A 13,254-nucleotide genomic window follows, 5' to 3' on the forward strand; every position below is an offset into this window, starting at 1 on the left:
ACCCACCGGCTCCGCTCCCTACCCCTCCTCCTGCGAGCTCTGCAGCAGCCGCTCCGCCTCCGTCAGGGTGCAGGCGCCAGGCCCGGGCTGTCGCTGGAGCCCTCATACTTGACCTAACCCCACTTTCGGGAGAGTCACTTATCCAGTGGCTTCGTGCACTGTAAGTGCCCATGTATAGCATCCAGTAAAGTGCAGCTGCCTTCTGTCTACTCATGAACACTACTCACCTCTCCCCTACCGGATATATCTTTAGCTCTGTGTCACAAGATACTGCTTTTATTGAAATATAATTGACATACACACTTTAGGGTTTTTAAAGTGTTTAACATGAAATGCAACTATTAGTTTCCCATACAACTCATCACTTTCAGAATGCTTCATTTCTCTTTGTATCAGTTATTTCCATCTCTTATTTTCATAGTACACGTATTAAGAACCTCAAAATTCTCTAATAATTATTTTTAATACACAATATATGTGCCAATCTATTTAAAACTACTTGCAGACACAATTCTTTGCCAACACACATTGGGACCGAATATCTCGAACACCAGAATTAAAGTTAGTAACATAAACAAGTGCTCATCTCTATGTGGGTCATTATCTTTGTAACACTATTTATGGAGGCAATAGGATAGTTAAGAGTAACCAGTACTGAGGTGGCCTTAGTGGGGCTACACTCCTGGTTCCAAATTCAGTCTGTGTAACTTTTGGCAAACTAGCCTCTGTCCCTAAATTCTCTCAACTGGACAACAGGATAACAGTAGTTATTATTGTGAGGATCAAATAACACAATATATGCAAAATATTTACCAGAGTGCCTAGCTCACACTCGTACTAAAGAAACGTTAACTGTTCTTTTTAATTTGATTAGATCACTCTCAACTCATCACCTAATAACTGTAGTAGAGACATAGGAACTGAGGTAGAAGACCTGCCACACTCAAGAACTCAAAACAAAAACAGGTTAAGACTTGCTTACAGTCCTAATTAACAAATATCAGCTCTAATTATTAATATTTTTATGACTACTTAAAAATGGAATATTTTCATTTGTTCACAAATGAGTTACATACAGCACTGTGAAAACAAATGGTTCATCCATTCAGACAAGTCAGTCAGGGGACAAGGGTTTCAAAGAACTGAGTTTTAAAGTGCAAAGTGAAGTCACTCAGTCATGTCTGACTCTGCGATCCCATGGACTATAGCATGCCAGGCTCCTGTGTCCATGGGGTTTTTTCCAGGCAAGAAACTGGAGTGGGTTGCTATTTCCTTCTCCAGGGGATCTTCCGGACCTAGGGATCAAACCTGAGTCTCCCACACTGCAGGAAGACTCTCTACCACCCGTAAAAGCAAAACTAAAAAGCAACAAAAAAAAATCTGTACTACACTAAAACAAAACCAACTTATTTTATGTCATGTAAAGCAAAGGACTGACATTAAGATAAGTGACAATGCACAAAGGCAGCGTGTCTTCTATGGGTGGTTTCAGCAGCAATGGGAAATATGGCACAATTCAGTTCCAGCTTTTAAAACACAACAGCAAAAAACTCCCTGCCTCCCTACAAGATGCAGGGCGAGGGGACAGTTCTGGGTTGCCACTGGTGAAGCATTCAGTTTGCTACTTTGCGTCACACTTCTCTTACTTCCAGTTAATTACTATCTGGAATACATCATGGTATGGTAGAAAAAACATAAAAACCCAAGTTCTGAGAATTGTATGGCAATGTTATTAAAATATTTCTTGGTTTTCTTATCTGATGGCAACATTACATGTCAACCTATTTCCACAAGGATAATGCAATATTTACACATATATAATAAAAAAATGAGTATTTAATAAAATGAAATATATACAGTAGGCACTAAAAAGAATGTTTATTCCCTACCCATCCTTCCCTTTCTTTCAAGTTACATAATCTCTAAGATGATAAATTACTTCAAAACATGTTTGAATTGATTCTTGCTCAACATGAAGACAATGGCAAACCAAACAGAACTCCATTTCTTACCTGGAAATGGATGCCTGGAAACTAACTCTTCTGGAAGTCCAAGTTCTCTGCCTAAGATTCTTACTTCATCCTTATGAAAATCTTTCAAAGGTTCTATTACTTTTCCCTACATGAGAGAAAAAGGCCAATTAATACAAATTATAATAGTAACCAAAATGACACGAAAAACAAAGAACAACAAATTACTCACTTTTCCTGTTGTCTTTTACCTTTAAAAATCATTTTTAAAACTTCATCTTTTAAAGTATTTCTTCCTTTGTCTTTTTAAGGAATTAGATATTTTAGTGATTTTTATATATCTCTTTGAGATACATTTTAAACACAAACCTTTTAAACAGACAAAAAGCAGAGAAAATCTACCCACATATTTCTGATCTAGTTCTCATTGGAATATAAGTCAATCAGAAAACATACTGGTGTTTAAAAATTAAAACTCTCCAAATGACACCATCAAGAAAGTGAAAAGACAACCCACAGAAGGCAAATCATGTATCTAATAACCAGTAACCAGACTACAGACTACATAAAGAACACATGCAATTCAACAATAAAAAGATAAATAAGCCGATTTAAAAATGGGCAAAAGATCTGGATAGATTTTTCTCCAAAGATACACAAATAGCCAATAAGCACATAAAAGGTGACTGACACCGTTAGCCAATTAGGAAAATGCAAATCAAAACCACAGTGAGATACCTACCACTTCTCATCTACTAGGATGCCTAAAATAATAAAAAGGGACAGGTAATTCACATCCATTAGGATGGCTACTTTAAAAAAAAGAACAGAAAATAACAAGTGTTGGGCAAGGTACAAAGAAATAGGAAGCTTTTTGCACTACTGGTAGGATTTTAATATAGTATAGCTGCTGATGAGACATTAAGGAAGTTCCTCAAAAAAACTAAAAAGAAAACTATCGTTAAGACTCAGATATCCCACTTCTTAGTACATATCCAAAAGAAATGAAAGCAGGGGCTCAAAGAGACATTTGCAAACGTGTGTTCACAGCAGCACAGCAAAGTTCACAGCAACCAAAACGTGGAAATAATCCAAATGCCCATTGGTGATATGTGTATATACATACAATAGAGCATTATTCAGCTTAAAAAGGAAGGAAACCCTATCACATGCTGCAACATGGAAGAACCTTGAGGACTTACACTAAGTGAAATAAGCCAGTCACACAAAAAAACAAAAACTATGATTCCCCTTCTAAGAGGCATTTAAAGCAGTCGAATTCATTGAAACAGAGTAGAATGGTAGATTATCAGGGGTTAGAGAGAGGGAGAAAAGGGTAGCTATTGTTCAACAGGTACAGACTTTCAGTTATGCAAAATGAAAAAGTTATGCAGATCTGTTTCACAACAATACAAATATACTGAAAACTATTAAACTGTACACTTAAAAATGGTGAAGGAGGGAAAGAGGCTTTATGGTTAAAATTTCAAAAGCTTTTACCTCCTCTCTCAACTTTCTGATAAGTTCTGTGTCATTGTGATGGGTTTTGATGAGTTCAGCTTTGCCACTTGCAACAAGGGATGCACTTTCAATTAGATCAGGCCGTAAAGTACCTTGGGCAAGGAAAACCTCCTCTGGTTTCAAGTTCATTTCTCCAATTACTTCATTGGCAATCTATAATCAACAGGAGTAAAACAACCTTTTAAGAAACAAATTTTTTTTCAAGACAGCAAAATTTTATACTTTCAGCTTCCTTTTGCAGTACTAATCAGGAGATGAAATCCACCAACCCTCAAATTAAACTCCTTTAAGGACAAATTCTGAAAGAGATAGGAATGTCAGACCACCTGACCTGCCTCTTGAGAAATCTGTATGCAGGTCAAGAAGCAACAGTTAGAACTGGACATGGAACAATAGACTGGTTCCAAATAGGAAAAGGAGTACGTTAAGGCTGTATATTGTCACCCTGCTTATTTAACTTATATGCAGAGTACATGGGCTGGAGGAAGCACAAGCTGGAATGGGAGAAATATCGATAACCTCAGATATGCATATGACACCACCCTTATGGCAGAAAGTGAAGAAGAACTAAAGAGCCTCTTGATGAAAGTGAAAGAGGAGAGTGAAAAAGTCGGCTTAAAGCTCAATATTCAGAAAACTAAGATCATGGCATCCGGTCCCATCACTTCATGACAAACAGATGGGGAAACAGTGGCTGACTTTTTATTTCTGGGCTCCAAAATCACTATAGATGGTGATTGCAGTCATGAAATTAAAAGATACTTACTCCTTGGAAGGAAAGTTATGACCAACCTAGATAGCATATTAAAAAGCAGAGACATTACTTTGTCAACAAAGGTCCGTCTAGTCAAAGCTATCATGTATGGATGTGGGAGTTAGACTATAAAGAAAGCTGAGTGCTGAAGAACTGATGCTTTTGAACTGTGGTGTTGGAGAAGACTCTTGAAAAGTCCCTTGGACTGCAAGGAGATCTAACCAGTCCATCCTAGAGGAAATCAGCCGTGAATATTCATTGGAAGGACTGATGTTGAAGCTGAAACTCCAATACTTTGGCCACCTGATGTGAAGAGCTGACTCACTGGAAAAGACTCTGATGCTGGGAAAGAGATCTATTCTTAAGCAATTAAAACAACAGCCTGACAATGTAAATGCATATTTTTTAAAACATAAAATAGTTCCTATTACTCAGTGTAATAGCAAAACACAGTAAAACTCTTAGCCAAAGAAAGAATCAAAATTAGTCACAAAATTTGACTATTTGGTATAATGACAAGGAAAAAATACTAAAATTCACATTTAAAATGGCACACACTGAGACTATTTTAAAAGTACCTTAACAAAAGTATCCCCAATGATTTTTCTTTTCTCCTCAGGACTTGTAGTCATATTTAACGTTTTGCTAATTCTCTTTCGTGGAGTCCTGTCTTCATCTGATATTGGTAGAGTTGTTGTTCCATTGTAGAAAGAATGAGCAGCATTTATCACTGGGGAAGAGGAGAGAAGCATATTTTAAACTAACAGATTTTTGAAAATAGTAAGTAGTAGATCAACTACAAAAAAAAAAAAAAAAAACCAACCTATATGGATCCTCTGATTCTCCCCTTAAACTGCCTACATATTCCAGAACTACGAATGATCTATGACTAACAGAGTCCATATATGGGCACTCACTGAGTTTTGTTCCTTTGAGAATTCTGCGACATTTTACTATCTAGGACCATATTATCACAAATTATGCTAATTGCTTTCCCTCTTATTCAGTGCTTCACCAGAGCCACAAGAAAAATCCCTCAAAGGGAGTCAAAGCAGCGGTACATATACAGGGATCAAAGTCCTTGGAACTGCAGTGACCAGTCCCATGAAAAACTAATGTCTAAAAACATACTCTTAGCGATCCTTGGCTGTCCTTTTAAAGAGTAAAGTTTAAAAAAAAAAAAAAAAAAAGGCTTCTCTACAAGATGCCAAAGCAGCTGGCTACTTCACTTTACTGAATTTGTAGGTCTTTCTCTCAAGCTGGTCAATTACCCACATAAGACACCTCTAATTTCCTGTTTCTTAGCATTCTGATAGCCTGCACAGAGGAAGTGGCCAGTGGAGGGGAAGAAATATCATTCAGTACATAAGGCTTTTCCTTAATGTTACTGTTTTTAACATTCAATCTTCCTTCCACCTTCAACTATGCCTGGTATTGACATGCCCAAGTCCAAAGCCTCTCTTGTTTAGCCTTGAGTCTAGAGAATAAATCCATGGTCTTCTAATGAAGGACAGCAGCAGCTGTGTTCCTGTTTAAAGGGAAAAGTAACTGCTTCTCAGACTTTGATCTAACATGTTCTAGGCTGACCCAGTGAGCAGGCCCTGTGAGGCAGCCAGTGTTCCCAACTCCTGAGCTTCCCCAAAGCCCTGCCTTTTGCTGGGCTTCCTTCCTGGAACCCTTCCCCAAGGTTCTGAGTCCTCCATCCTACCACCTCAGTTAACAAAGATGGATGCAAGTTTCTGTGGGGCTGAAACGAAACAATTCGGAGGGCCCTTTCAAGAAAAGGAATAACAAATCACTCAATACTCCGAGGGCTAAGACAAACTACCCACTATACACAGAAACTACTGCAAATCACAAATACAGCACCAAATCCAAACTAAATGTATCCCCAACTTGATGTTTTCTTAGCGTAATTCCCAAATGCCTGCAGCCACTACAAAACCACTCAAAAGAGAGAAAGAGGAGAAAGACAAAGTAAATTAACTATAAATTATTAAAATACCTTACTTCAAACTTCATGTGTAACTATGAGAAGATACTGATAGGGTCATTTCCCAGATTTTGGGAAAGGCCTGGCTGGTGAGTAGTCCTAAAATTTAAGCTTCATTAGGTTATCAGAGAAAACCTGTATAAACCATCTGCTTTCCACTTTCCAACATTTTGTTGAAACCGTTAGACTGCTATTATCACCTCCTCTCTATTCCTCATCCTTCTGGCATTACACTTGTTTTATGCCTGTATTGTTATTTTAGTGATATATCCAAAGAAGAAAGAAATAGACTCATTTTTACTTCATGTTTAACTATACAAGTCTTCATTTTACACTCAACTTTTTGGCATCAATTCCAATTAAGTCAATACACAGTTTATATCATTAAACTACTAATTTAATTTCAGGATAACTATGGCTTACATCTTTTTTTTATAAATGTGCAGATGATATCCATAAATGTAAAAGCAGTTAAGGCCTAAGAAGATGAATAGAAAGAACAGAATGGTGGCTGGAAAATGGTAACTTATTCATCTATATATAACATTAAGAGTAATCAGTTTTCAAAATGTATACTGTGGCCCCTCTTGAACCAGAAGTAATTACAATGTAAAAATAAAAAACATTTCAACCATAAGCTTACTGGGAAAACTGTACTTGATTACTGGGAAAACTCTTACTTGGTTAATTTAATCACAAGCTAGATTTGATTAAACAAGTCCTGATACGTAAGTTAAATTTTCTGGAGTTCATCAATACCTTTGACTTGAATTCCAAGCTTTTTGAGGCCCTCTTCAACAGACTGACTTTCTCGTTTTCTCATAAAGCCATTATCAATGTGCACAGCAATGACTTGATCTTGGTTCAAAGCACGATTTAACAAAGCTGTACAAACTGTTGAGTCTACTCCACCACTGAGTAAAACCTACAGGGTGAAATGAAAAGTCAAATTGAGTAAAATAAGCACGAAGATGGTAAGAGCTTAAATCACTACCTAAAAACACTGGGGAATTCCCTGGTGGTCCAGTGGTTAGGACTCCATGCTCTCACTGCTAAGGGCTCGGGTTCAATCCCTGGTTTGTATTAAAAATATGTATGGTAACTGAAAAAGCACTCTGAAACAGGGCAACTCAAAAAACACCTATCACCCAGTCAAAATGTAAGGGCTATGCTAAGTAAGTCAACCTTGAGTCTAACATTACTGGCACAAAGTTTTAGACTTTCAGATGTAAACTGCTTACCAAAACTTTTGATGTGCCCACTCTCTCTTTGATCTCTCGAATGCACTCAATTTCTCTGTTCTGCACAGTGAAGGTCCCACTGCACCCAGCTATATCGTAGAGGAAATTCTTCAGTATTACTTTCCCATTTTCTGTAAGGCCAACTTCAGGGTGGAACTGGGCTCCATATAATTTTTTAGATTCATTTGCTATACCTTTATAGAGAAAATAATCATAAATAATTTTTTTTTTCATATTGAAAATACTCAGCACCCACAGTAATTCCTCACAATTTCTTCCTCCATAAATGTGGAAACTGATTCAAATGAGTGGATTTTTAGCTATGGGAAAAAAAAAATTCAAATAAAAACTACATTGCCATGATCTGGCTTTATAAGGTCTTCCTTCATATAGCAATTAATGAACTACATGGCTGTGACATCACTTCACAGTATCCTCAGTTCTCCACCCAGGTTACTGCAATCATTTTGTCTATTTAATGCAAGGGTAACTCAGTTTTAGATCTCAGTCTCATATGCCTTCAACATGCAATGTGCAGCTACCAATTTTCTATATTAGAAAATCCTCATACATTAAAGCTATCAGAATATCCTAAGTGTTTCTTTCTTGCATACTATTAACCATGAATATAACTCCACTTACTTGACTAATGGGCTTCTGACAAATTATCATCTACAAAGCAGCAGATAATAGGCTAGATGTTTAACATGTACATGTAACACTACCCGCTGTCTATGGCTCTGAGATATCAAGAAACTTGCCAGTATCCCCAACTAACTAAGTAGATAAATCACGCTTGTTAAACTCCCAAACTTACACTCATTCTCCTCTTCTAGGGAAGCTCACACTTTCTTTACTTGGCTTCTCAGATACCACTCTCCTGGTTCATTCCTTATTTCACTGTCTAATGCTGAACCTTCTTTGTTGGTTCCTCATCTTACCCATCTCTACACATGAAAGTCAACCAATATTCAGTCCTTAAATTTCTCATCTATACATGCTGAATGATTCCAAACTCTCATGATCTTGAATGTTACCTATATGTTGGTATACCCCTGAATTTATTCCTCTAGTCCAGTTTTCTCTTCTACAGTCCTACTCAAAAATACATAAAACTGCCTATTCATACCTTCATTTCATTGTTTAATAAGAAACCTTAAATTTAATATGCAAACCCAAATTACTTCATTCTTTCACATCAGGTAAACAGAAACCATCATCTCGTTGCTCAGGCTGAAACACTTGGAAGTTAAAATTGGACTCTATTCTCTCCTTCCCACTCCAGAGCAAATCCTTTGTTTCTGCCTTCAAAACAGAACAGAACCCAGTCTAACTTCTGGTTTCCAGTCCAGCATGTGTAAGAAGCTAGAAGACACCACTATGTTCTAACAAGTAAAAAGCTGATTAAATACCCTTAGAGAGACTGACAGGTAAATACAGAGAATCACAACTTACTGGAGAACTCCATGATTGCAAACCTCTATAGGCATCACTGCTGAGGTAGGGAAACTTGAACTATAATTGATATCACTGGAGGCTCAGCATGGACAAATCTGAGAGATAAAATGTCCAGGAAGACCCAGTCATCTGGGATCCCCACACTCTCCAGTAGCTTGACTAAGTTCTCACAGTGAATATTAGAGGAAAATCCCCTTGTGCTTCCAAAAGGGGAGGGAAAAAGAAAACATTTTGAAATACACCAAGCCATTCTTTTCTTCTTAATAAGGCTTCTATTCTCAGGAGAAACTATTTAACCAGTCTAATATGACAGGGTTTTATCAGAACCAAATTGACTTGGGAGAAAAGAAAACACCCAACCCTAGCCCATTCTAGTCCTCCTGTCCCATCTAACAGCAGGAAACACTGAAAACACTCCTGAAATCTACAGCCCAGAGCCACAGGTTCACTAAGACTGCGACCTGCTCATAGGCCACAGAACACTCTCCCTTTCCCCAACACCTTGCCTTCTACAGCGATTCCTTGTACCCAGTACATCATGTCAAGCTAGCAAGAAAAAAGTACAAGAGACACCAAAAGGGAAAAAATAGGTTTGAAGAGATAGATCAAGTGTTAGAAGAGACTCAGATACTGCAGAGATATTGGAATTATCAGCTTGGGAATTTAAAATAAGTATTATTAAGAAGCTAAGGGCTCACATGGATAAAGTAGAGTATGCAAGAAGAACCGGGCAATGTAAGCAGAGAATTGGAAATTCTCCAAGGGACCAAAATGATTCAAGGGATCAAAAACACTATAACAAATGTCTTTGATGAGCTTATCAACAGACTGGACATGGCTTGAGAAATACTCTCTAAGCTAGGAGATAACTCAATAAAAATGGCTCACACTGAAAGCCGAAAAGAAAAAAAACACTGGGGAAAAAAAAAACGAAAAAAAAAAACCAGAACATCCAGGAACTGTGACACAAGTACAAATAACATAAACAATGGATCTTCTAGAAGAAAGAGAAAGAGGAACAGAATATTTAAAACCATAATGAATGAGAATTTCCCCTGAAATTAATATAAGACACCAAACTAACCCAGGAAGCTCAGAAAACACTGAGCAGCATAAATACAAAAAGAAAAAAAATTACACCTAGGCATATGATTTACAAACTACAGACAATCAAAGGAAAAACAGTTTGAAAGAAGCTGGGGGCGGGGGATGAGGGGGGAAGCCTCACTTATAGAGGAGGAAAGATAAGAATTATTGATACAACCAATTGACTGGAAACCAGGGAAGTGAGAATAGACTGAAATAAGTAAAATGCGGAAAGAAATACGTATTCTTCTCAAGCAGAGTTGGAATATTCTCCAGAATAAACCACGTTTGGCCACAAAACAAATCATACTAAATTCAAGAAGACTGAAATGATAATCAAGTATCTTTTCTGACCACAATGGTGGAAGTAGAAATTACAAGAAGAAAACTGGAAAATTCACAAATATGTGACAATTAAACTACATGCTCCTGAGAAACTAACAGGTCAAAGAAGGAACCAAGAGAGCAATTTTAAAATCTTGAGACAAAGAAAAATGAAAACCAAACAACCAAAACTTACAGTATATGCCAAAAGCAATTCTAAGGGGGAAGTTCACAGAGATAAATGCCCACATCCAAAAAAAGGTCAGGCCTTAAACAACCTAATAACTTCAAAGAACTAGAAAAAAGAAGAGGAACTAAGCCCAAAGTTAATGAAGATCAGAGCAGAAATAAACAGACAAATGATGATTTTTAAAAAGATGAAAATAAGAGATAGTTTTCTGAAAAGATAGATAAACCTCTAGCCAGACTTCCCAAGAAAAAGAGAGAACTCAAAATTAGAAATGAAAAAGGAGACATTACAACAGATACCACACAAATACTATGGACAATTATACACCAACAAACTGAAAAACTTTAGAAGAAATGAGTAAATTCCTAGAAACATGTAACTTACCCAGACTAAATCATGAAGCAACAGAAAATCTGAATGGACTCATTTTAAGTAAGGAGATTGAATTAATAATCAAATACCTCCCCAAAGGTTGCAAAACCAGATGCCTTTACCAGTGAGTTCTACCAAACATTTAAAGAAGAACTAATAAACAACTCATGAGAAATAGAAGCAGAAGGAACACTTCCAAACACATTCTATGAGACTAGCAATATTCTGATACAACAGCCAGACAAGAAAAGACTACCAAAAAAAGAAAATGATAGGCCAATTTCTCTGATAAACCATGTTGCAAAAATCCTCAGCAATATATCAGCAAATCAAATACAATACATTAAAAAGATCATACACCATAATAAGTGGGATTTATTCCAGGGATGCAGGGATAGTCTAACATCTGCCAATCAATGTGATATACCATATTAACGAAATGAAGGATAAAAATAATATGGTCATCTCAATAGACACAGAAAAAGCAACAGATAAAATTCAACATCACACATGATAGAAACTCTCAACAAACTGGGTACAGAAGGAACATACCTCAATATAATAAAGGCCATATACAATGAGCCCACAGTTAACCTACTCAGTGATGAAAAGCTTTTCCTCTAAGATCAGGAACAAGTCAAGAATTCAACAAAGTACTTGAACAAGTCAAGAATTCAACAAAGTACTGGAAGTCCAAGCCAGACCAGTCAGGCCAGAAAAAGAAATAAAATTATCCAAATTAAAAGTAATAAGTAAACTGTCTCTATTTGCAGATGACACAACACTGGATCTAGAAAAACCTAGAGACGCTACTAAAATGCTGTTAGAACTAATTATTTCAGCAAGATTGCAGGATACATAATCAACATTCATAAATCTACTGTGTAACAACAAACTATCAGCTGAAGAAATTAAGAAAACACTCCCATCAACAAATTCAAAAAGAATGAAACACTTAGGAATAAATTTAACCAAAAAAGGTGAAAGATCTGTACACATAACACTGTAAGACCTTGATGAAAGAAACTGAAGAAGGCACAAATAAAAAGATATTCCATGTTCATGGATTAGGTGAATTACTAATATATTGTTAAAATGTCAATTCTAGGGACTTTGCTGGCAGTCCAGCAGTCAAGACTTCACCTTTCAGTGTAGGAAGTGTGTGCCGCTTTGATCCTTGGTCAGGGAGATAAGATCCCACATACATCTTGTGGCCAAAAAAACCCAAAAATAATGTTGTAACAAATTCAATAAAGACTTTAAAAATGGTCCACATAAAAAAAAAAAAAAAAAGGTATTTTTTAAAAAGTCAGTTCTACCCAAAGTAATCTACAGATTCAATTCAACCTCTATCAAAAATGGAAGGTACAAACGTGGTGACCTAGGGGTGAGGGAACAAGGGGAATAGGGAGAGATGGTTAAAGGGTACAAATTCTTGATTTTAAGATGAATAAGGTCTGAGGACCTAACGTATAATAAATATGGTCATTATAGCTGATAGCAAATTTCAGTGATCCAATACAGTGTTAAGAGAGCAGAATTTAAATGTTCTTACCCCCAAAAAAGTAATTATAGTTGACCCTTGAACAATTCAAGGGTTAGTTACCTACCCTCAGTGCAGTGAAAAATCTGTGCATAACTTTACAGTCAGGCTTCTGGATCTGCAGTTCCACATCCACGGTTTCAACCAACCCAGGTCATGTAGTACTGAAGCACATATTTAGTGAAAAAATCCACATATAAGGTGACCCACACAGTTCAAAACTGTGTTGTTCAAGATCAACTGTATGTGAGTTGATGGATGGGTTAATTAACTCAATGGGGAAAAATCTTTTCATAATGTATATCAGAGGACTTCCCTGGTGGCTCAGATGGTAAAGCATCTGCCTACAATGCAGGAGACCCGGGTTCAATCCCTGGGTTCGGGAAGATCCCCTGGAGAAGGAAATGGCAACCCACTGCAGTACTCTTGCCTGGAAAATCCCATGGACAGAAGAGCCTGGTACGCTACAGTCCATGGGGTCGCAAAGAGGCAGACATGACTGGGCAACTTCACTTTATCAAATCATCACATTGTACACTTCAAATATTTTACAGTTTTGCTGATTATACCTCAATAAAGCTAAAAAAGTTAATTTTTAAAAAAATGTTGGGGGGAAAAAACCATCAACCTAGAATTCTGTGCCTTGAGAAATTATCCTCCAAAAAGTTCAGGAAAAATATAAAAGTTTCAAACAAACAAAACCTGAGACCATCTGTTGCCAACAGGCGGCTCTGCAAGAAATGTTAAAGGAAGTTCTTTAGAGAGAAGGAAAATGATAAAGATCAGAAACTTGGATCCACAT

The 13,254-nt window shown here is 36.9% G+C and overlaps 1 protein-coding gene across 2 annotated transcripts in view; it reads right to left on the reverse strand.

Moving 5' to 3' along the window:
• GMPS (guanine monophosphate synthase) overlaps window positions 1-13,254 on the reverse strand; it is a 78,490-nt gene that overhangs the window by 19,947 nt on the left and 45,289 nt on the right. For both annotated transcript variants that reach the window (XM_015092578.4, XM_060394377.1), the window contains exons 6-10: window positions 7,480-7,673; window positions 6,998-7,163; window positions 4,824-4,975; window positions 3,471-3,644; window positions 2,013-2,118 (exon numbers count right to left, since the gene is read on the reverse strand). In XM_015092578.4, coding sequence (XP_014948064.1) covers window positions 2,013-2,118; window positions 3,471-3,644; window positions 4,824-4,975; window positions 6,998-7,163; window positions 7,480-7,673 — 792 coding nt within the window. The remainder of the gene's footprint in view (window positions 1-2,012; window positions 2,119-3,470; window positions 3,645-4,823; window positions 4,976-6,997; window positions 7,164-7,479; window positions 7,674-13,254) is intronic.

Source organism: Ovis aries, chromosome 1 (assembly GCF_016772045.2).
Source record: "Ovis aries strain OAR_USU_Benz2616 breed Rambouillet chromosome 1, ARS-UI_Ramb_v3.0, whole genome shotgun sequence".
Classification (NCBI taxonomy): domain Eukaryota; kingdom Metazoa; phylum Chordata; class Mammalia; order Artiodactyla; family Bovidae; genus Ovis; species Ovis aries.